At 45.1% G+C, this 24,669-nt stretch overlaps 1 protein-coding gene across 3 annotated transcripts in view; it reads right to left on the reverse strand.

The window, feature by feature from the left end:
• Fbxo11 (F-box protein 11) overlaps positions 1 to 7,596 on the reverse strand; it is a 77,623-nt gene extending 70,027 nt beyond the window's left edge. For 2 of the 3 annotated variants that reach the window (XM_029531380.1, XM_021217790.2), the window contains exon 1: positions 6,923 to 7,596. In XM_029531380.1, coding sequence (XP_029387240.1) covers positions 6,923 to 7,178 — 256 coding nt within the window. In that variant the 5' untranslated portion in view covers positions 7,179 to 7,596. Of the gene's footprint in view, positions 1 to 6,537; positions 6,829 to 6,922 lie in introns of those variants that run through there. The other variant, XM_021217791.1, reaches the window with a different exon arrangement.
• Between the last annotated feature and the right edge of the window lie 17,073 nt (positions 7,597 to 24,669).

Consider the following 24,669-nt stretch of genomic DNA (forward strand, 5'->3'; position numbering starts at 1 on the left):
AAGATTTATTTATTTATTTATTTATTTATTATATGTAAGTACACTGTAGCTGTCTTCAGATGCACCAGAAGAGGGCATCAGATCTGATCATGGGTGGTTGTGAGCCACCATGTGGTTGCTGGGAATTGAACTCAGGACCTTTGGAAGAGCAGTCAGTGCTCTTAACCACTGAGCCATCTCTCCAGCCCGTGTGTTCATGATTTTGTTTCCAGTGGATAACAAATGCAATTTGGGGAGGACCACCAATCGCACATCATAATCTGCATTATTTAGAAGAATATATTCAAGTTAAAAAATAAGTGAAAATCAGAATGCTTCAGAGATAGGTACAACAGGATCTATACAAAATAAGAGTCCCTTATTCTTAACAGAAACAGGAAGTCAAGACTCTTACACTGAAATAACCCAGAGGCTGGTTATTTTCCTTCCTTCTTTATTTTTAAAGACACGGTTTCATTATAACCCTGGCTGGCCTGTAACCCCAGAATCACCCTGCCTCTGCTTCCTGAACATTAAAGGCATACACTACCATGCAAGGACTTAAGTATTTTCAGCATTAAGAAAAAAAAAAAAAATTAAGTCCCCAAATGACTAGCCTACATAGTAAGTTTCATGTTAGCCAATCTCAAAAACAGGACAGACAGAACCGTTTCATGCATGTGAGCCCTTTCCTTACTATGCCCATAAGAGGGTGTTACAAGCTGCACAGACCTGCGTTATTATAAATAGTTCAGAGACCATTCCCTGTCTATAGCAGGATATATACAATTACAAGCACATTCTGTACCGTTAGGACTCAGATTTTGGTACAGGGGTCTTAGAGGTAGCCCTCTCCCCCAGGACACTCCAGGATGAGACCTGAACTCTGCCAGATCTAAGGTATGGAAGGCAGACCCTCATTATTAAGAGAACATCTGATAGTGAGTGGTCCTTGCCTTTCCTTGGCTTTCCCAAAATTTCAAGGAGTGTCATAAGAAAGAAAAGGAGGAGAGAGGGAGGAAAAGAGGAAGGGAGGGAGAGGGAAGGAGAGGGGGAAAGGGGAGGGGGGAAAGGAAGGGGAACACACACAGTGAGTCTTGAGGCATTACCAGCAGCACTTACTACTACATAACAGAGTCTGCACTATTAGAGACATGTTAGGTAATATTGTATGCACTAAATTATTCCAACAAGTTAAATGTTTAAAATGCCTCAAGCCTACAGTCACATGGACTTTTCATTCTACAAATATGAGAATAAAGACTAAATTTTTGTACTATGAAATCTTTCAGATCGTAAGTAGCAACCTCTATTAATGAGCACATGGCATTAGAGCATCTGAAGTCTTTATAGCTAAGATCTCAGCCCCTAGGAGTGGTGGTCTGAGCCCGGCCCTCTGGAGGTGAAGGTGGGCTGAGTTTGAAGCAGGCTTGGTCTGCAGAGTGCCAGGCCAGGACTACACAGTTAGAAATCATGCCTCAGAAAAACAAACACACACACAAACAAGAAAACAAAACATATTCAGCACCTAGAACAGTCGTGTTCTTTTCCCACATATAAGAAATTCTCCTTACTTTCAGAAACGTCTATGTTTTTATTTACCTAACTCAAATTCTCTTATTACAACATCGTGATGGAGAAGCTCTGAAGAGTGATGGATTCCAAGCAGAATTTAGTAAGTGATAGCACATCCAAAAGAGACACTGAGAGCTGGGTAGATGACTCAGTGGCATGGCAAGAGCACATGCTCTTCTTGCAGAAGACCCGAGATCAATTCCCAGCATCAGGCAGCTCACAACTGCCTGTTTTTCTAACTTCAGCTGACATGACACTCCTCTGGCCTCATACAACAGACACATGAACACCCAAATAAATAAAAATATTTAATAAAAAAGGGAATTTAATTTTGAACTGTGCGTATGTATTAACTATTTGGGGGGGGGGGTCTTCTTTTGTAGCCCAGGCTAGCCTACAAATCATGATCCTATGTCTGCTTCCCTACAGCTGGGATTATAAAGGTCAATCATATACAGTAAAATAAAATAAAATAAAATTAGCATCTAAAAATATTACTGGTTAATCAGGTATGTTGGTTTGAGTTAGAAAGCCTCCCATAGGCTCATTCTGAATGCTTGGTCTTTGTTGGTAAAACTGTTTGTGGGATTAGGAGGTGGGGTCTTGTTGGAGGAAGTATGTCACAGGCCCCAGCTTTGAGGTTTGAAAAGCCCACACCATTCCCAGCTGGCCCTTTCTGCGGTGTTTGCTGAAGAAGATGTAAGCACTCAGCTACTTACTGCTCTAGTCTCACACCTGCCAGCTGCAATGTCACCCACCATGACTGTCACGGACTCTAACATCTGGAACTGTAAGCCCCAAATAAACTCTGTCTTTGATAAGTTGCCTTGGCCATCATGCCTTATCACAACAGAAAAGTAACTAAGAAACCAGGGATGGCGGTACACACACATGATCCCAGTGCTTGGGAGCAGAGGCAGCAGATATCTGTGAGTTCCAGGCTTGCCAGGACCATGCAGTGGCATTTTGTTTTTTAAAAAATAAGGCTTAGGGAGATGGCTCAGCCCTTAAGAGTGCTTGCTACTCTTCAGGACCCAAGTTCTATTCCCAGCATCCCTGTCAAGGGACTCCTAACTACCTGTACCTACTCCTAAGGATCTGACACTCTCTTCTGCACTCATGCATGCACACAACCCATATACAGACAAATAATATCTCTCTCTCTCTCTCTCTCTCTCTCTCTCTCTCTCTCTCTCTCTCTCTCATATGCATGCACGCGCGCGCGCACACACACACACACACACACACACAGACAAGCAGGCAGACAGAAAGAGAAGGGGGTAATTAAAACAATCTTTTAAAAAGAAAGAAAGGAAGAAACCCTACTGATTAGAATAGCTATAGCAAGTCTGCAGATTTGTTTCCCCTATATTTCTAGAAAAAGAGTAAAAATATAAGTTCTAAGATTAAAAAGACTGAATTCTATGGGACAGGTTACAAAAGCTAAATCCTTTTGGAACTTAAAACAAATATCCATGCATAGCCAAAGGAAGTGAATTCAGTTAAGCCTACACTGCCTCGTTCGCTGTTCTCAACAGTTAGGGAATGGAAACAACTCAGAAGCCTATCTGTCTGTCTGTCTGTCTACACAGTCTCCCTCCCCCTCTCTCTTTCTCTCTCTCTCTCTCTCTCTCTCTCTCTCTCTCTCTCTCTCTCTCTCTCTCTCTACACACACACACACACACACACACAGAGAGAGAGAGAGAGAGAGAGAGAGAGAGAGAGAGAGAGAGAGAGAGAGAGAGAGAGACCAGGCATGGCTGTGCATGTATTTAATCCCAAGTGGCACTTCAGTGGCAGCAGCAGAAAGTGGGTCTCTGCCAGAAAGAGACCAGCCTGGTCTACTTAGTAAGCTCCATGCCAGTCAGAGCTACAAAATGAGACCCTGACTCTAAATAAGTAAATAAAAAAAATATATGAACAAACAAAATCTAACCCCCAAATATTTTCTAATTTCATTAAATCATGGAATATATTATCCAATTGTGACTACATAAAACATAATTTTTTTCTTTTAGTTTTAGTAGAATGTGAAATCTCAAAGTAAAAACTTTCAGGACTAAACCAAAAATCCTGTGTTAGTGTGCAGTTCTAAACATCTCAGATTGCATGATAACTTCCCCAGAAGCACTTGGGCACGCTCTCCCAGTGTAGCCTAATAGAGACCATCTAGGTAAGTCACATAGAATTCTGCTAAGATCCCCCAAGGTTCTACTACACTTCAAACCCTGGTCACTACCTAGAAGAGAAAACATATGTATGTGTACAAACAGAATGATGTGTTACTTGTAGATATACATTCAATACCATTGCCAAGCATTCTTTTATTCTAGTTAACATATGGATAAAGAGACAACTAAAAAAATAACCTGAGCTGGGCAATGGTGGCGCATGCCTTTAATCCCAGCACTCGGGAGGCAGAGGCAGGCAGATCTCTGAGTTCGAGGCCAGCCTGGTCTACAGAGTGAGTTCCAGGACAGCCAGAGCTATACAGAGAAACCCTGTCTCGAAAAAACAAAAAAAAAAAAACAAAAAACAACAACAACAAAAAAAACCTGAAAGAATTTTTGTTTGAAAAATAAGTCTTTACCTGTATTACAATTAAAAAGCTTAAAGTACATCTTCATATAAGTCAATTTTATACACAGATTGAACTAATTTATCTAAAAATTGTGATTCTCACTTTGATATACTACCTGAACAGTTGTCTAAACCACTATTATATAACTCTAACCAAGACTAATATAGGAATTGCATATTCATCAAGACGTAAAGAAAAAATAACTACAAACACATTAGTTTTAGTTCCTTAATTCCCTTATAAAATTATTTAAATTTTCATTATTCATTCATTTAATGTGTGTATGTGTATGGGGGATATAAGAGGGTCAGAAAGTCACCAAAGGGAGACAGATGGTCCTCTCTTTCCATCACATGGGTCTCAGGGATACAACACTCAGAAACAGGTCATTAGGCTTGGTGACAAGCGTTTTTACACACTGACCCAGCTTGCTGCCCCCTTGTAAGATTACTGCAGTATACCCATAAACAAGTATTAATAATAGAATTTTCTCAAACTAAAATTACTCTGTATACCCTCTAAAACTTTTGAGAGAAAAGCTACTTTTAAGTGGCTCCAATCAATATATGAAATGTACATTAAAAATATAATAAGAATGCTAACCTTTTAAAGGTTATTTTTCCACAAGCCTAGCAAAACCTTCATTATTTTAGTCTTAATTCATCTTAATGTTTATTCATTTTTAAGGCCATTTAGTTGCCCTTGGAAAGACTCACACTACTCTCCCTGAAGGCTAATCAGCAGGTTTTTATCCCCTGTGCCAACACTGAACCTTCAGAACAGTTGCTACTACAGAGCAACAACCCTAGAGCGCACATTACCTACCACTGGTTAAGTACATAATGAAACCACAATTCAAGAATATCTTTGTCAGCTTTTGAACAACAATAAAAAGAAAACTGACACTCTGGCATGTGACTATCAATGACCAAGATGCAAGCAGAAATAGACTCTGGTAACTAGTAATTTAGAATAAATGAAGAAAATGCCCAGGGTCTACCTCAAGTAGAGTGGGAATTATAGCAAGTGATGAAACAGGAATGCAGAATAAACATTTAAAAATACACGATGGGAGTGAATTGAGTTTGGCTGACACTTTGGGTGATGTGCTTCTAATAGATCAGAACATCTTAAAAAGGCTTACTATGAGAACAGAATCCTTAACACTAAACACTTCATTAACATTTCAATTTTGCTTGTTTTCCCTCGTGTCAATTCTACAAGACCTGGTAATCTGAACGGAACACCGGACAACTCCGGTACATGTAAGTGAAAGGTAACATGAGAATTTTTTTTTAATTTGTCAAAAATTAGTGAATGTATCAAAGAATCATTAAAACAGTTTTACCAACCATGTTGCAAAAAGACTCCTAGCCGGTTTGAAGCATCTTCTCTCAAATAACACACAGCCAACTGCTTTCTCAAAGACTACTGTAACAGTGACTAAGGCAAACCTTTTAAACTGTTTTTCTAGCAATTTCCTTCATCTGATAAATATTTTGATCAAATACAATAAAGCAGTTAAAGAATGTACAATTTTTAAAATTAAATTTAAACGCGGTTTCAATCAAAGGAGGTGTGACAACCAACGCATGTAAAAATCACCATTAATCCGCCAACCAAAACACGCAAAATGTCTCCTAACAATTCTCCTTAAAACAACCATACACAAAATACCGTGCTGACTTACACCCCGCTGCAAGCAGCCCATTAATAAAGAGACTAGTTATGTTTGGAGACCAAGGTGCAACACTCTCATCTCACAAGCCTCTCCACATCATTCAAGTAAAACCCAACATTATTTTTGCTAAAGCAAGAATCCAACCCCAGGGAGCCTCAGCCCTTAGACAATGGTGGTTACCAGACAGCGCAGCATTGGGTCCAAATGACACATTTCACTAGGCCTTGGTCACAACACGCGCGCGGGCGCGCGCTCGGCTACATACAGATACACACACGATCCCAAGGGGCCCGTTCTACGGCAAGGGTGCTCAGACCCACCCGGAGACAGAGGGGAGCACCGTGGCGTAGTGGGTTGGAGAGGAAAAGGGGACCACACGGCGGAAGGGTAACTGCACTGCACACGAGGGAGGGGGCTGGAAATGGCCGATAGCTTCTATATTTATTTATTTAAAGATACTGATTTAACGGGTTCTTCCCCGGGGTTCTGTAACTAAAGGCAAACTGCGCAGCAAAGATGTTGAGGTTGAGAGAGGGGCCGAGGCTCCCCCTGCCCTGTGACCTGGAGGGGGGCACACAAGTTCCCCAGCCAGCGCGGCGGACCACTCCGGCGCTCCTCTCTCTCCCCCTCCTCCGGGGCAAGGGGGAGCCCACAGAGAAGGGGAAAACAAGTTCCCCGGCCAGCCTCACCGCCCTACGCAGCCAGCCGTCCCCCCACCTACCACGAGAAAGGGGGAGCCCAGATCGAGCCAGGCGCAGAAAGGGGGGAAATCCCACCCTCTGCCCTCCCCCGGCGGCGAACAGACTCCCGTGGGGTGGGTGAGCCAGCCGGGAAGCCCCAAGGAGGGGTGGGGACGGAGGGTGCCAGCCCCGAAACCAAACAAAGCGCGGCCTGAGCCGCAGCCCGGGCGAATCGCGCAGCCGCGGCTTTTCCTGTCGGCCAGGCCCGGCCCGGCCGGGCCCAGGCGAACACTGCGGCACGGTGGGACCCGCCTCCGCTCGGCCTCCGTCTCCCACCCCGGGCGCGCCACCGCCGCCGCCGCCGCCCCCGCCCGGCCTCCCGCCCGCTCGCCCGCCCGCCCAGCCAGGCCCCGAGCGCGGCCTTACCCCTCTCGCCGGCGTTGTTCCGATCCTGAGGCGGCGGCGGAGGCGGCGGTGGCGGCGGCGGGGGCTGCTGCTGCGGCGGCGGCGGGGGTTGCTGCTGCGGCGGCGGCTGCTGGGGCGGCTGCGGCGGCGGCTGTTGCTGAGGCGGCTGCGGCGGCGGCTGCTGCGGGGGCTGCTGCTGCTGCTGCTGCTGCTGTTGCACCGGGCGCGGCCGCGACACTCGCCTGGGTCTCCGGTTGGCGGCTCGGACGGAGTTCATTTGCCGGGCTGAGGTGGCGGCGTTGGCGGAGGGACACACACACTCACGCGCACACGCACCGCGAGCTCCGGGGCCGGGGAAGGGGGTGGGGAGCGGGAAGGAGCGGGGCGGCCGGGGACGCGGGGACCGGGGGGCACCGGGCGTGAGCTTCCCCCGGCTCCGCGGGGAGGCTGGGGCCCCACCGGAGCTTGAGCGAGGCCCGCCGGCCGGGCCTGGCGCACGGGCAAGGCCGAGGCCGCCGGGCGGGGCGGCCGCGAGGGACGCAGACAGAGAGACGGGCCGGGCAAGAGAAAGAAAGAAAGGGCGTCCGTCCGCCTGGGGAGCCCGAGGCGAAGCGCGGCGGCGGCGGCGGCGGCGGCCGAGCAGACGAGCCGGGCCCGCCGACTCCCGAGCGGCGTCTCCGGCGGCGGCGGCGGCGGCGGGGGGAGTGGGCGGACGGGCGATCTCGGAGAGGGCGAGCCGAGCGGGGCGGGAGCGCGCGGGGGGCGCCCGGCTCCTCCGTTCCTCTTCCTCCCCCCACACCCCCTGAAAGAGCGCCCTGCGAGGAATTTTCTCTTTCTCCGGCCTCTTCTCTCTCCTCCGCCCCCCCCCACCCTCGGCGAAGGGGAAATGAGTGTAAAGGGAGGAGATAGGGGCGAAAGAGGCGTCGTCGTTCCTCCTCCTTAAAGGAACCTTTCCTCCTCAGCCCCAGCGCCGCCGCCGCCGCCGCTGCTGCTGCCGCTGCTGCCGCTGCTGCTGCTGCTGCCGCTGCTGCTGCTGCTGCTGCTCCGTGGCAGGAGGAGCCATGGACACCGCCGGAGCCTCTCCGCTCGAGCCCTGTCGGTCCCTCCCCGCCGCGGGGCTGGCCGGGGGGCGCGGGGGGAGGGCCGCGCGGCGGCGGGGGAGGGGCGGGGGCGGGGGGGGCCGAGGGGGCGTGGATTCCGGCGGGGCCTGACCAATGGGGAGCGCCCGTACGGGGTCGGAGCCAATGGAGCCTCCTCTCTTATCGCGAAGCCCCTTCCTCCGACACCCTGTTTCCTCTCTCGGGTTTCCTCCTTCCCCGGCGGAGGAGGAGGAGGAGGAAAGAGGAAAGGGGGAGTGTGGCAGGGCGGGTGATAATGGGGAGGTAGCAGGGCATATAATGGAGCCCGGGGTGGGCGAAGGAGCGGCAGTGCGTAGCGAAGGTTCTAGGAGAGGAGGTGCTCTGGAGAAAGGGCGGGGGCTGCTGATGTAATTGGGAGAGGTGATTAATCCTGCATTTTGCCGTTGCAGCCTCCCTCCACCCCAACCTTCTTCACCTGGTTCTCTTAAACGGAACAAGGAGTGAGGGACCCAATCTTGGGTAACTCCGGATCCCTGTGCTCGGTAGGTTCAAACTCTCAGCTGTAGGGAGCGCTGCAGGCTCTGTGCCCTTTAGTCCTGCTGAAGGTATTGGCAAACCTTAAGAGATCTTGTTTTGGCTCAGCTGAGAACTTAAAAAGAGTCTGGAGTCGGTTCCAGCTTTTGTCGCCCAAACTTTCAGAATGTTTTAGATCTTTAACCAAGTTAGTTTGGCTTTAGTTTTTGGGAAAGTGGTCTACATGGTGTCCCGGAAGAAAGAAAATAAAAATGGGTGGAGGTTGTGATTGACTATATTGGTTTTGTTTTAGGTACCACGAAGTCAAGAAAGATAAAGCCCCAAGAGGAATAATCTTTTGTATCTGTATCTGGTCCCCTTAGCACAGTCTCTCCCCAAGGAAAATGTGTTTGTATTCCCTGGCCGCCGCTATGAAGACTGAAAATGTACTCCGCTCACTATCCCTTATTGCATAGCAGTAGTTTATCTCTGGATTCCCTCATTTCGGAGCTGTCAGTGATTTTTCTACTTGAATGTCATTGATTGCTTTCTAGGCTTAAGATAGGTAAAACATCACAGAGCTTCAGAAAGGGAGGGAGAAAAGTGAATTCTGAGAGAAGCACGGGAGAGGTAAGCCGGTATTGTACTGTGTGAACCCCAGATTTTTTTTTTTTTTCTTTCTTGGTTTTTTTCGAGACAGGGTTTCTCTGTGTAGTCGTGGCTGTCCTGGAACTCATTCTGTAGACCAGGCTGGCCTCGAACTCAGAAATCCGCCTGCCTCTGCCTCCCTAGTGCTGGGACTAAAGGCGTGCGCCACCACTGCCCTGCCGAACCCCAGATTTCTTACGTGACTCCAGACCAATCACCCTTCTAGATGTCAGACATCTCCTGCCATTTAAATAATAACCTATCGTATGATATACAATTGCTGTTTTTCTTTTCTTTTTTGGTCATGTGATTTCCAAACACTCATCTTTTCAAAACCTGTATGTGAAGACAGCTATTTGAAAAATATCTTGAGGGGCTAGAAAGGTGGCTCATCCCTTAAGAGCACTGGCTGTCCTTCCAGAGGTCTCACTTCAGTCCCAGCAACCACATGGAAGCTCCAACTATCTGTAACCCTAATTCTAAGGCATCTGTCACCCTCTTCTGGCCTCTGCAAGCACCAGGCATGCACTTGGTGTGCAGACTTGCATGCAGGCAAAACTCACACATAAACCTTAAAAAATTATTTTATTAAAAAAAAAAAATCCAACAACTTGAGTCATGCAGGAGTAGCTCATGCCTATGTTCACAGAATTCTGAAGGCTGACACAGACGGATGGCAAGTTCCAGGCTATCCTGGACTGTGTAGCAGGAGCCCATCTCCAGCTAAATACGTAAACAGTATTAAAAATGTTATGGTTGTTAACTGGGTGAAAATGAACATTTATGGTTGGATTTAATAAACATTGAGGGAAGAGTTTTAAAAATCTGAAAAATAACATAATTGTGTCCATAATTCTAATTACATTAAACATTAGTGGTAGCATATGCCTTTAATCTCAGCACACAGGAGGCAGAGATGGATGGATCTCTCTGAGTTCAAGGCCCACCTGGTATACAGAGCTAGTTCTAGGACAGCCAAGGTTACACAAAGAAGCTATATCTTGAAAAACAAAGAAAGGGACTGGAGAGATGGTTCAGTGGTTAAAGAGCACTTGCTACTCTTCCAGAGGTCCTGAGTTCAAATCCCAGCAACCACATGGTGGCTCACAACCATCTATAATTGAACCTGATGCCCTATTCTGGTGTGTCTGAAGACAGCAACAGTGTACTCAGAAGAAAAAAAAAAGCACAAATCAAAACAAAATTTCTACTCAACCAATACATATTGGTTCTTTGATGTAGCCATGAGTTTGAATTTTGGTGTGGTAGAATTGAAGATTTATTCATAGTAATTCAAACGTAAGGAGAAACTGTAGCTTATTTTTCCCTAATTTTTTATTACGTTTTTATTTGTTTTTTTTTGTGTGTGTGTACCTGTGTATTGTGTGGACACATGTATAGAATGGCATGGCTCTGGAGGTCAAAGGACAGCTTCCAGGAGGAGTGGGTTGTTTCCTGCCATGTGGGTTCTGGAGGCCAAATTCACCTCTATTTTCCATAGTTTTTAGCCCCAGGACCACACGCCTCAATCTTCTACATAACTATCGTTTTTCAAGTTTTGTTTCACAATTTTCTTATTCCAAAGTATGTTTAGGGGTAAAGAGTTTATATGTAAGTTATAGAGAATGTCTTTTGCATATCCTAGACTTCTGAACCAACTATAACATTTATCTGACCAATAAGGGTAACATGCCATATTTCTAACATAGCATTTCTTGTTTTATAACATTTTCCTAATGCATAAAAGTAAGTGTTTTTTAAGAAACGAAACACCCGAGCCAGGCGTGGTGGCGCACGCCTTTAATCCCAGCACTTGGGAGGCAGAGGCAGGCGGATTTCTGAGTTCGAGGCCAGCCTGGTCTACAAAGTGAGCTCCAGGACAGCCAGGGCTATACAGAGAAACCCTGTCTTGGAAAACAAACAAACAAACAAACAAAAAAAAAAAAAAAAAAAAAAAAAAAAAAAAAAAAAAAACATCCGGGCTGGAGAGATGGCTCAGTGGTTAAGAGCACTGACTGCTCTTCTGAAGGTCCTGAGTTCAAATCTCAGCAACCACATGGTGGCTCACAACCATTCATAATGAGATCTGATGCCCTCTTCTGGTGTGTCTGATGACAGCTACAGTGTACCTATATATGATAAATAAATCTTTTTTAAAAAAAAAGAAACGAAACGAAACCCCCCTCCTTCCTTCTAGACAGGGTCTACTATGTAGTCTTGGGGATGACCTGGACCTCACTATATAGACCAGGCTGCCCTTGAACTCACAAACATCCATCGACTTCTGTCTCCCAGATATTAAAGGCATCTGCCAGCTGAGGAACTCTCTTTTCTAATAAGCACGGTGACTGAGGAACAGGGTTTCCGTGTCAGGACTAAAGGAGTCTAAGCCACAAATGCCTTTCCTTGTGGTGTTCTCTAATATGGCCCTTTTCATGCTCAGGAGTGCTAACCCCAAAGGGTTTCTATCCTTTTGAGAGACCCTGTAAGTTCCTTTCATTGTAATTCATTCTGAGGTATTTGTCACCTTCCACCCCTCCCCCACAGTACATGTCTTTGTACTGAAGTCAAGTCACCACCAGTCAGATCATCCTGCGGCCTCTCTCCTTTCCACCTTCTTCCTTTCCCCCTTCCTTTGTACAATAAAGCTCTAAAACCATACCAAAAAAGAAAAAAAAAAGTTATAATCTATGTTGTAGTTCAGACTGGCCTTGAACTCCCGTCCTTTATGGCTTCACCCCTGCAGGACTGAGGGCCCAGGCTCTTCCTCCTTGAGATGCATTCACTCTGCTCCCTTCCTTAGATGAAGTGTGAAAGAGTAACTAGTTTAACAATAATGAATCTTTTGGGAGATTTTGTTTTAAATATCCTATCTCCATGTTACTGGTTTAGACATATTTTTAGTTTAGTTCATGGAATTGAGTCTTAGAGTCTTGTTTGTACAACAGTGTTCAGAGACATTTTAAAACTATAGAGTTTTAAGGGTGGGCTTTGGAAACCATTTAATCTCATATCTGTATCTAGCGGACTGCAAACTGAGATGACAAACCCATATCCTATTAACTACGCGGTAACAAAGCCTGCCACTCCAACAGCCTTTCCATTCACAGGTATAACAGACGTGGGATGTGTCTGGGGAAGACCCAGAACGTTCCAGAGGGTTTTCATCCACCCACCGCTGACCCACAGAGATTAGCAAGTGATCCTGACAGCTGCCATAGAAACTGTAAGTGAGCTGGGTGTGATGGCTCACAGCTGTCATTCCAACACTCAAGAAGCTGAGACAGGAGGATTGCTGTGAGTTTAAGACCATCATGAGTGGGGGGAGGGTATGGGGGACTTTTGGGATAGCATTTGAAATGTAAATGAAGAAAATATCTAATAAAAAAAGGTTAAAAAAAAAAAAAAAAACACCATGAGCTACATACTCATTTCCAGGACAATCTGAACTACACAGAGAGAGAAATATCTGTTTTGGGTTTGTATGTGGGGGTGGGCAGGTCTGTTGTGCCCCCTGCTGTGCACACAGGAAGATTTCCGTCTTACTCCTCTGAGGTAGGGTCCCTCACAGCACCTGGCTTTAAGCTGGAGGCCGTCGAGCCCTAGTGCTCTGGCTGCTGTGTCTGCCTCAGCAGCCCTAGAGTTGCACGTGGTGCGAACCCAGCTATCTGCGTGGACACTGGGGTTCAAACTCTGCTCTTGGTTTTGTTCAGCAAACACTTGGGGTTTTTTGGTTGCTTGGTTGGTTGCTTGGTTGGTTGATTTTTTTCTTTTGTTTTCAGAAGCGGTTGTTAGGTGGTGGAAAGTAGAAGGAAAGGTAAAGGAGGTTTTCATTGGGGTAGCAGTCTTCCAGAAGCACTTCAGTAACACTTAGGATAATTTCAGAGGACTGAATTCCCCCAGGGTTTGCTCTGTCTTCAAGAACATTTGTGTTTGTTTTTCTCAGCTAATTACTAGTGCTTAACAGGTTAGCGTACTTAAAATTATTTGCTTATGAAGCCTATCACAATAGGAGTGTAGAAAATAAGCTCTTTAATCATTTTAACACCTGGCAGGTGATATTTATTGTAATTTTTAAAATTATAATTTCTACCATTTTAAAGATTCAGCTTCCTTTCCCTGTCAGCCACCATCTAGTGCCAAGCCATCAGCTCTCAGCCAGTTACGTAAGCCACCCCAGAGCCTCTCACTCCTTTTATGTCACTTAAGAAATTAGTTTGATCTGAATATAGTTCCCCTACAGGAATAACCAGCTCTGTTTAAAATACCCGTGTTAGAGTATGAATTGCTTATCTCACCAAGCTACACAAAGTCATTCTTCAGTACGTGCTCCAATAGTACTTTATCAGGTAGTGAAAATTAACTTGAAAACCAAGGATTTAAATGTATGTCTACATGGGAAGGCCTGGTAACCACAATCCAGCAATTATAACACAAGAGGTCATTTTTAAATTGCAGAATAACTTTAATAGAATAATGCAGACAGCACAGTAGAAAAAATTAATTATGCTCAAGATTTAGGGTGCATTGTGGCTGATGGCTATACAACTTTCTATTTTGCTTTTAAAAGTAGAATCCAGTTTCTAAATGTTGAGAAGACTAGACCAAAGTCCTTGAGTATGTTATTCCATGGGGGCTCAGGCAGGGGTAGCTGCAAGAGAGAGGGGGTTGGGAGGGGGAGAGAGAGAGAGCGCACCAGCCACAGGGATGTGTAGTCACTGGCTAGATGACCTTAGGCAAAATCTTTGACCTTTGTGGGCTAGTTTTACATCTGCAAAATGGGTGTGGAGCTATGATAATGTTCTCATTTTGAAAGCCTGTCAGAGGACTAAATAAACTAGCATGTATAAAATGCTTAAACCAGTGCCTGATGCAGGGACTTGGCCTATGTTGGCCTCCATACCACACCACACTACAGTCCACAGTTGGCCATTATTGTCATTGCTGCTGGTGAGTTTATGTCACAATATCTGGTGAATGTTAAAACTACATATATGGGGGCTGGAGAGATGTCTCAGCAGTTAAGAGCACTGTCTATTCTTCCAGAGGTCCTGAGTTCAAATCCCAGCAACCACATGGTGGCTCACAACCCTCTGTAATGAGATCTGATGCCCTTTTCTGGGGTGTCTGAAGACAGCTACAGTGTACTTACATATAATAAATAAATAATCTTAAAAAAAAAAAAAAAAAAGCTGGGCAGTGGTGGCGCACACCTTTAATCCCAGCACTCGGGAGGCAGAGGCAGGCAGATTTCTGAGTTCGAGGCCAGCCTGGTCTACAAAGTGAGTTCTAGGACAGCCAGGGCTATACAGAGAAACCCTGTCTCAGAAAAAACAAACAAACAAACAAAACCTATAGATACATGAGGAGGGAGGGAGCAGTGTAATCTTGTAAGGAAACATGCCTAGCAAACATGCTATGAGAATTTTTTTAAGGTATAAGAAAAACACAAAAGAATCAAGGCAACTACAGGCATAAGCCAGACATGACTTGCCACCATAGGAGGAGGCTCCTAGCACTCAAGCTATACCTGAGCTTTGGATCTTGGAGATGAAGGATAAGCTGCTAAGGACAAGTGGAAGCAGAAAGAGCTAAGGGGAAGGGATAGCAGTTGAAGGTTTATTAGTGTTAGAGGAAGAATTGGGCCCACCTAAGAAGCAGGTCAGAGTTCAAATACTTATTCTAGCAAGGTGGTCCATGCCTTTAATCCCAACAGCACTCAGGAGGCAGAGACAGGGGAATCTCTGTGACCTGGAAGCCAGACAAGCCAAGGCTACATAGCAAATCCATGTTCACAAAAGAAAAGAAATGAAAAAGGAAAAGAGAAAGAGAAAGGAATTTAGGAAGAGGAAAGCCACAGCTAAGCCCCATTGGGAATAGTTGTAATAGAAAAAGGACAGGAGGGCTGGTGAGATGGCTCAGTAGGTAAGAGCACCCGACTGCTCTTCCGAAGGTCCGGAGTTCAAATCCCAGCAACCACATGGTGGCTCACAACCATCNGTAACAAGATCTGANNCCCTCTTNTGGAGTGTCTGAAGACAGCTACAGNGTACTTAAATATAATAAATAAATAAATCTTAAAAAAAAAAAAAAAGAAAAAAAGAAAAAGGACAGGAGACAAGAGGGGCAGAAATTAATGTACACGGGTACATGGTCATCAGGTTACTGAAGAGCCAGAGGTTCTAACAGCTGAAAGGAGCGGAATGCATGTCAGAGACCATGTTAGCCAGCCGTCTTCCTGAGGTTATGGCCTTTTGAAACAGTTACCAGCTTCAGAGTCATGAATCTGTGCAGCTACCCTGTAGGAAAGGGGGCCTTGGAAGCAAGGTTAAGACAGAGTTCTAGAAAGAAAACAGCGGTGGCAGCTATGCCATAAAGTTTAAAAAGTCTTCGGGTCTTTCGGGAAATGGGGAAAGCACAGAAAAATCACCTGTAAGGCTGTAAGAATGAACTGTAGAGTTGACTACTGTAAGTGTGGAGTCATGGGGTCATGTGTGGGAGAAGTCATGTCACTGGGCAGAAACCAGCCCTAAGTTCAACATTGTGCTTCCAGGCCAGAAACACCTGTTTGAAACAGGAAAAGAAAGTAAGCATTCAGGATATGGAGAGGATTCTAAGAGAAAGAAGGGTGGCTAAGGAATGAGCTAGTCACTGAAGACTCCCACCAAAACCTCAAGACCATAAGGAACTGACCTCATGCCAATTCCTGATTGCTGGCAGAGTATTGCGCTCAGTCTAGTCAGAATAATCAGCTCTTGATCTTCACATGGAGTAAAGTGGATGAAGAGATACAGATCTTTAGAAGAAAAATCAATGATTTTAAAGTTTTTCGTTGGTTTGTTTTTATTTTTATTATATACCTATACACACATATAAACTATATATACACATACACACACACACACACACACACATATATATATATATATATATATATATATATATATATATATATATATAATTTTAAAGCATTTTTGGGCATTTTGTCACAGCTGTGAAAAGTAGCCAGTATAGAATAGTATCAGAAGTGGGGTGGTTTAACTAAACCTGACTGTTGCTCTTGAGCCTTTGCCACTGTTTTGCAGGAGGAACAGGGAGCTGTGGTCTAGGGGGGTAGAAGAATGAGGATATTGTTTTTAAAGTGTTGCGGTTTGAGTGTGAAATGGGTTAAACACTTGGTCTCCAACTGGAGCTGCCATTGTAGAAGATGAGTGGACCTTTAAGAGGGGGATCTGGATGGAAGACGTAGGTCAGTAGGTGTGGGCCTTGAAGATGTATATTCTTCTGTCTGCTAGGTTCTTTGTGAGTGCAGACTCAGTGTTCCCAGCTCCCTCGTGCTTCACCCACCATGTCTTACCCACCACAATGGACAAGCCAGAACAAACCCTTCCTTACTCATTGCGTATACAAACCACACATAAGACCAGGCTCTGAACCCAGGGGAGGCGGCCAGTTCAAAAGGAATTCAATATTTTTTGGAGAATTTTCATCTCATAATGCTTTGTCTGGGCACTATTTACTTCAGTGGTCTTTGGCTTACACATTATGACCTCTGTTTTGTGTTTATATGGGTTTTCTATGTGTTTCTGTATCTGTGTGTTCTTCTTATGTTTCTTCTTTGGTTCTTTTGTCCCTCTGTTTTGCTTTATTCTTGGGACTTTCTTTCTTTCTTTCTTTCTTTCTTTCTTTCTTTCTTTCTTTCTTTTCTAAAGAGAGAAGGCATGCAGTCGGAAGGGTGGAGAGGTAGGGGGATCTGAGAGGAGAGTGTGGAAGCTGGAGTTGGAATAGAATACACAAACAGATAAGTAGCTCTTCCTCACCTTGCTTTTTTAATTTTATTTTTTTTAAGGGGGTAAGGGTTGGGACAAGGTAACTCTACCTGGCTTGAAACTCACCATGTAGACCAGACTGGCCTTGACTTCTCAGATACCTGCCTGATTCATAGATAACTGCTTTGCCTGTGCCTCCCAGGTACTGAGATTAAAAGTGTGTACCACCACACCTGGCTTGCTTTTCTACTTCAAAAATATTTTTGTTGTATTTTTATTTATGTGTATATACAGTATGGGTGCTTGTGGAGGCAAGAAGAGGGTGCTGGATTCCTAGGACCTGACATTACAGGTAGTTTTGAGCTGCTCAGTGTGGGCACTGGGAGCCAAACTTTATTCATCTGAAAGAAAAGCAAGCATACCTTAACTGCTGAGCCATCTCTGCAAACCCCTTAGTTGTCTTCCTTCCTTCCTTCCTTCCTTCCTTCCTTCCTTCCTTCCTTCCTTCCTTCCTCCCTTCCTTTCTTCTTTTCTTCCTTCCCTTTTTTTTTCACAATGTTGAACAATTGAACACTGATCTTTGTGCATATCACTGAGATATGTCCTCAACTTTTTCTTAAACTGTGTTTGTCGGGTAATTTGCCACAGCAATGAGAAAAGTAGCTAATAGAGAGGTGGCACCAGGACTCAGGAATTATGGTGATAAAGTTCACTATGGATTTTAAGCCTTTGCAACTGTTTAAGTGTAGAAGATTTGGAGTTGTGGTCTGTGGAAGTCCTAGAAGGCTGAAAGCAGAGCTTACTGGGTCATTCAGGTAGGAGTTTGGAAGGCAGAATGCGTAGAAAAATGAAAACCATAGAGGCGCTCAGAGCGCTTGCAACTTCAGAGGGGAGTAAGGACTCTACTGGGAACTGGGCTAGAAACCATCACATGACGTCTGGCAAAGAATCTTTCTGGGTTCTGCCCATGTTCTGAAATTTTGAGTGAGGCTGGAATCAAAAGCAGGTAGAGTGTGGCATCCCCATTAACTCTGGCACTTAGGAAGCAGAGGCAGGCAGATGTCTGTGAGTTCAAGGCCCTGGTCTGCAGAGTGAGTTCTAGGACATTGAGGGCTATGTAGAAAGTTCCTTTCTCAAAATAAAAACAAAACAAAAAAATCACAAAAACGTAATGGACTAATTTGTTTGGCAGAGAAAGATTCAAGGCAGGAGAGCATTCAGACTGTGTCGTGATTACTGCTCCTGCTCATGTCCGGGTCAACACAGAAAGGCAGAGCAGAAAGACAAGACTGTTGTGCAATTCGGCAAGGAAGGGGAGTGAGAAGATTTAACATTGCAGACAAGGATCCATGAGATACACAGTGGGCAGGGCCTTTGCTGCCAAGCCTGCACCCTGAGTTTAATGCCCAGACCCTACATGGTAAGCCGGAGACCTGACTTCTGGGACTTGTCCTCTGAGTTCCCATTGCCAAGATAAAACACTGTGACTAGGGGCTGGTGAGATGGCTCAGTGGGTAAGAGCACCTGACTGCTCTTCCAAAGGTCCTGAGTTCAAATCCCAGCAACCACATGGTGTCTCACAACCATCTGTAACGAGATCTGACTCCCTCTTCTGGAGTGTCTGAAGACAGCTACAGTGTACTTACATATAATAAATAAANAAANCTTAAAAAAAAAAAAAAAAAAAAAAAAAGCACCGTGACTAGGAGCTGAAAGATGGCTTAGCAGTGAAGAGCGCCATTTTTCCACAGGGTCCGGGTTCAATTCCCATCCCCACATAGCATCTCACAACTATCTGCAGCTTCAGTTCCAGAGGACCTGACCCCTCACACAGATTTTATACATATATATATCATATAAAAACAAATTATATTTTAAAAACCTTCTGGCTTGGTGGTGGTGGCACACGCCTTTAATTCCAGCACTCGGGAGGCAGAGGCAGGCGGATTTCTGAGTTCGAGGCCAGCCTGGTCTACAGAGTGAGTTCCAGGACAGCCAGGGCTACACAGAGAAACCCTGTCTCGAAAAACCAAAAAAACAAACAAGCAAAACAAAAGAAATACAAGTATATGTGAAAAGTGGGGAGGGGGTTGAACTGAGAATACTGCTGAAAGGATTCCCTAGTCCAAAGAGACCAACTATGGATGTGTTTGCTTGGATTCAGCCACCAAGGTACAGAGCAGCCACTGTCATTGTGCCCCAGCAGGGTTTGGCTGCATTCTCAAGCTGGCAGCAGAGCTCAGCCCGTCGTTTACATGGTCTGGTTTTCATCCATTAAATATGCACGAGTGAGGGTCATGGAGACTCATGCCAATATTTCTGAAAGCCAGTGAGGCCAGGCAGTACACACATTGCAGGCTTTAAATTCTCTGAAAGGTCCTGACAGGCCAGTACATAGAGCTGGGAAGGTGACGTCTAACTTCCGTTGTGGTCCTAGAATGCTGGAGATGCCAGGACTATGGGACGTGTGCCAAGGAAAGCTTGAGGCGGAGCTGAGCAGCCTTGAATGGTCACACGTGCTGAAGGCAGCAGATCTGGAGGGGTGGGATGTCCAGAGCCCCTGGGGTCCTGGGGATTCCATGTTAGGCTCAGACAGAGCCACCGGGTTTGTGTTTTCCTTGCTTGATTTCAGTCTTCCTTTTCTCTGATCTTAACTTGCTATGTCCCTGTTCCTCCCTCTTGGAATGCAAATGATCGTACCATGCGGTGTGTATTAAAAGTTTGTATCTTTTTCTTTGTTTTGTTTTAAAGGAGCTCACAGCTAAGAGATAACCTTGAATGTCCGAAGAGACTTGGATTTAACGCTGTCTCTCTTTCTGTTCGTGCCTGCAGACTGCAGTGACCAATGTGACTTGGTGTCCCTTCCACCTAGCGTGCCTCCACTGTCTGTTGGGCTGTTTCCCTGTCTTAGTTAAGGTTTCTCTTGATGTGGAGAAACACAGTGTTCAAGAGCAACTCAGGAAGGAAAGGGTTTATTTGATTTATACTTCCATATTGCTATTTATTATTGAAAGAAGTCAGAGCAGGAACTCAAATAGGGTAAGAACTGAGGCAGGAGCTGATGCAGAGGCCACGGAGGGTGTTGCTTATGGGCTTGCTCTTCAAGCCTTGCTCAGCCTGCTTTCTTATAGAACCCAGGACCACCAGCCCAGGGATGGCACCACCCACACTGAGCTGTGCCCGCCCACATCGATCGGTAATTAAGGAATGCCCTACAGGCTCGCCTACAGCTTGATCTTACAGAGCATTTTCTCAGCCGAGGCTCCTCCTCTCTGATGAGACCATGTTGTGTTCAAGTTGATGCATAACTAGCCAGCACGAGCTTCTGAAACCGGAAGTCAAAAGGAGGTGTTCCCCAAGGCTGCTCTAGTCTGGCCGATAGTTCGTAACTCACACCGGAAGTCAGCTAGGTGGAGACGGAAAACTCAGCCAACCCCACAAGAAGAAATGCAAACTGAATTTAAAATCACAGAGAAGAGCTGGGTAACGTTCTGATAGGCATCCTGCTAGGGAGGAAGGAGGTAGTCGGCTTCATCTTATGTTGCCTGTGTTACTCCTTCCCCATGGAATGCTAGGGTTGGCCATAGCCTTGATGGGTAACGAATATGGGTCTCTTGTATGGGTTTTAGAACAGCATTCTGCGATTATTGTAAAAATCACTTGTACTTCTACGTCTATGAGACATGAGACCCGGATAGATGAACTGTGAAAGGAATGAAAATGCTGTGTCTGTCATGATGGAAGGTCTGCCGGCCCCTGCAGGACTGAACACCCACAGGCAGTTGAGAGTGAGCCATCACGAGACTGGAAAAACAAGCATCAAGCCCTCAGAGTTCAACTTACAACAGCAAGAGGAATTCATTTTGGGTTGAATTTTCCTGGGAATTTACCAATGGGAAAGGCTGTTACATTGTTCAATTCTTAACCATTTTTTGTTGTTTTATTTGGACTTTTGAAAGTATTTTTCTCTGCTGACCGATTTTGGACACTATGATTAGATGTAATTTCAAATGGAAAATAGACTCAGAAAGCAAAGCTTTGTCCCAGAGTGCCTTGAAGTTAAGTTGATTAACGATGTGTTTAGATCTATAATGATCCATTATAGACTATCTTCAGAGGGCCAGCTTCACTGCATATATCTTTGGTCCTGGGAAGTTACAGTGAGAACCAATAGTTATAATCCAGAGGGCTGTTAATCTTTCTTAGTTGGACAATTCTCTGTGACAAGAAGTTGGTCAAACTCAGTGGTTAAAAATAATGGAGACCAGAGAGGTGGACGAGAACTCTCAGCATCGCTGCCAGAGCACGAAATGTTCACCCAAGCCTCAGCCCTTCCTCCGTGCTCTCACTGGATCGTCCACGTGGAAACGAGGGACTTGGCCGCTATCCTACAGGGTTTATTTGGCTTACACAACCCATTCACTGCCCATGACCGAGGGGAGGCAGGACAGGAACTCAAGGCGGGAACTGAAGCAGGGGCCATGGTGGAATGTTGCTTCAGGCTTCCTCCCATGGCTGCTCAGGCTGCTTTCTTGCACACAGCTCAGGACCACCTGCCTGGGTTGGCACCACTCACGAGAAAATGCCCCACAGGCTTTTTTTTTTTTTTTTTTTTTTTTTTACAGCTAATCAGATGTAGGAATCTTCTTAATTCAGGTCCCCTCTTCCCAGAATACTCTAGAATGTATCAAGTTGACAAAAGCTAGCAACACACCTGGTCAGAGACACTGGGGACAATTTCTTAGACAGAGGGAGTAGGCTATTGAAAGGCATCTCTTGTTTTCTGCAAGCTTAATGTTGGTGATTTTGTTTCCTGCCATTAGGAACAACAAGCTGGTACACACACACACACACACACACACACACACACACACACACACACAGAGTCATGCTCAGAGAGTAAGCAAATCTAGAGATAGGACCTGGTGCGGCAAAATGGCTTCCTCCCCTCCCTGCTTCCAGTCATGACTCTGGCTAGGCAGTGTCACTCCTGTGTGGGGAAAACTTAAGTTAGGCGTGGCCATTGGGGACACTCCCCTTGAATCTTGGCCTCATCTTCAGTCTCTTCAGGCATATCTGATAAGGGTCTCAAGGTTTTGTTTTAGAGTAGGAGACTGACTGGAAGATTCAGTCTAAACTCAGGCATTTGTCAGCTAGCACAAATAAAAAGGTGGTGCGGTTCTCTCTGGGAGGGTGTGCTCCCTCGGGGAAGCAGATGGAAGAAAAGGCGGCGGCAGGATCTGGGTTTGGAACTCTACTGCAAATTTCAAACAGTTTTGGTGGAGAGACAACCTATTTTCTGCCATCTCTTTTTGCATTTTATTTATTTGTTTAATGTATTTATTATTTTCGGTGTGTGTGTATGTGAGTGTGTGTGTATATGTGTGAGTGTATAAATGTGTGTATCTGTATGTGTCTCTGTGTGTGTCTGTGAGTGTGTGTATGTGTGTGAGTGTATAAATGTGTGTGTCTGTATGTGTCTGTGTGTGTGTGTCTGTGAGTGTGTGTATGTGTGTGAGTGTATATATGTGTGTGAATGTGTGTGTGAGTGTGTGTGTATGTGTGTGAGTGTATATGTGTGGGTATGTGTGTGAGTGTATATGCATGTGTGTATGTGTGAGTGTGTGTGTGTCTGTGTGTGAGTGTATATGTGTGTGTATGTGTGAGTGTGTGTGTGTCTGTATGTGTCTGTATGTGTGAGAGTGTATATGTGTGTGTGTGTGAGTGTATGTGTGTGAGTGTATCTGTGTGTATGTGTCTGTGTGTGTCTGTGAGTGTGTGTGTGAGTGTATATGCGTGTGTGTATGTGTGAGTGTGTGTATGTATGTGTGTGTGATTGTGTATGTATGTGTGTGTGAGTGTGTCTGTGTGTGTGAGTGTCTGTGTGTGTGTCTCTGTGAGTAAATGTGTGAGTGTATATGCATGTGTGTGTGTGTGTGTGTGTGTGTGTGTGTGAAGTTGAGATACTTCTGGGATTTGCCTCTCTGTCTACTCTGTGTTGGGGAGATTGAACTTAGGCTGTCATTGTGCAAGGCAAAAACTTTCCTGGCTGTGGTGGTTTGAATAAGAAGGGCCTCTCCCTCCCCACCTCTCCATGTGCTCATGGACTTGACTGCTTAGTTGACAGAACTCTTTAATAGGCTATAAGCACTTAGGAGGTGTGGCCTCGTTGGAGGAAGTTTGTCACTGGGGGTGGGCTTGGACGATTCAAAGGCCCAGACCAGTCCCCAGAATCCTCTCTCTCTCTCTCTCTCTCTCTCTCTGGATGTAACTCTCAGCTACTGCCTTAATGCCTGCCTTCATGTTCCCCAATGAGAAAGGACTAAACCTCCAATCCTGTAAGCAAGTACCCAATTACATGCTTTCTTTCATATGAGTTGCCTTGGTTATGGTAACTCTTCATAGCAATAGATCAGTGTCCAATACACTGGCTGAGTGTTTTTCTGGCTCCATCTATCTATCTTTTGGGACAGAGTCTTATGTAGTCTAGACTGGCCTTGAACTCCTGATTTTCCTGCCCCCAATTCCAAGTGCTAGTATTGCAGTGCAGGTGTGTACAGGTTATTTTCTGCATTTGAAGTGTTTTACAAGAGGTTATCTAGTTCACAAATTCTCCAAAGAAAAATTGAGAAAGAACAAGAACTTTGAAAAAAGTTAGAATTGTTTTTAAGACTGAAAACTAGCAAAACATATGTTGATGGTGTTTTACTTGCATGTATGTTTAGGCATCATGCACATGCCTGGTAACTGCAGATGTCAGAAGAGGGAATCCAGCTTCTTACTGGTTGTAAGCAGCCATGGGGATCAAACCTGGGTCCTCCACAAGAGCAACCAGTGCTCTTAACCACAGAATCATCTCTTCAGCCCTTATAAATACATTTTGAGTAAGATTTTGCAACTGTGATTGACCTCCCTGCTTGGTGAGTAACTTGCTGTTCCAGGGATAGAAAAAGTGTGAAGTGAAAGATTATTCCAAAGCAGTGACAATATTACTATATTCAGTGTGTGTAAAAATTTGTTATTTTAACTAAAAAGAACTGTATACTTTTTAAAAAAGATTTATTTATTATTATACATAAGTACACTGTAGCTGTCTTCAGATGCACCAGAAGAGGGCATCAGATCTCATTACGGATGGTTGTGAGCCACCATGTGGTTGCTAGGGTTTGAACTCAGGACCTTCGGAAAAGCAGTCAGTGCTCTTAACCACTGAGCTATCTCTCCAGCCCAGAACTGTATACTTTGTATCAACAGAAAATGAATTTCTCTATGTCCTCAGGTATTCAAAGGCTATTGGCTTGAAGGGCCTGCATTTTCCTTTCTTCAAACCTCCCTTCCCATGACTGAAGCCAGTCTTTTCTGTCACCCTATAGTCTCCTATTGCTGCCTACTTTGTGTGATTCAGTGTTACACAGCTCTTGTTTTCCAAGGCTCTTTTTGAAAACTCAGATAGATTACTGAAAGGAGGGGTGGCACAGAGATTAAAACAAAACAAAACAACCAAAAAAAAAAAAAAAAACCCAAAAAACAAAAGGCAGCAAGGTGTCATGGCGCACGCCTTTAATCCCAGCACTCGGGAGGCGGAGGCAGGCGGATCTCTGAGTTCAAGGCCCCTGGTCTACAAAGTGAATTCCCGGAAAGCTAAGACTACAGAGAGAAACCCTGCCTCAAAAAACAAAAAGTAAGGAAGGAAAGAAAGAAAGAAAGAAAGAAAGAAAGAAAGAAAGAAAGAAAGAAAGAAAGAAAGAAAGAAAGAAAG

The sequence above is a fragment of the Mus pahari genome, chromosome 18 (genome assembly GCF_900095145.1).
Source record: "Mus pahari chromosome 18, PAHARI_EIJ_v1.1, whole genome shotgun sequence".
Lineage (NCBI taxonomy): Eukaryota > Metazoa > Chordata > Mammalia > Rodentia > Muridae > Mus > Mus pahari.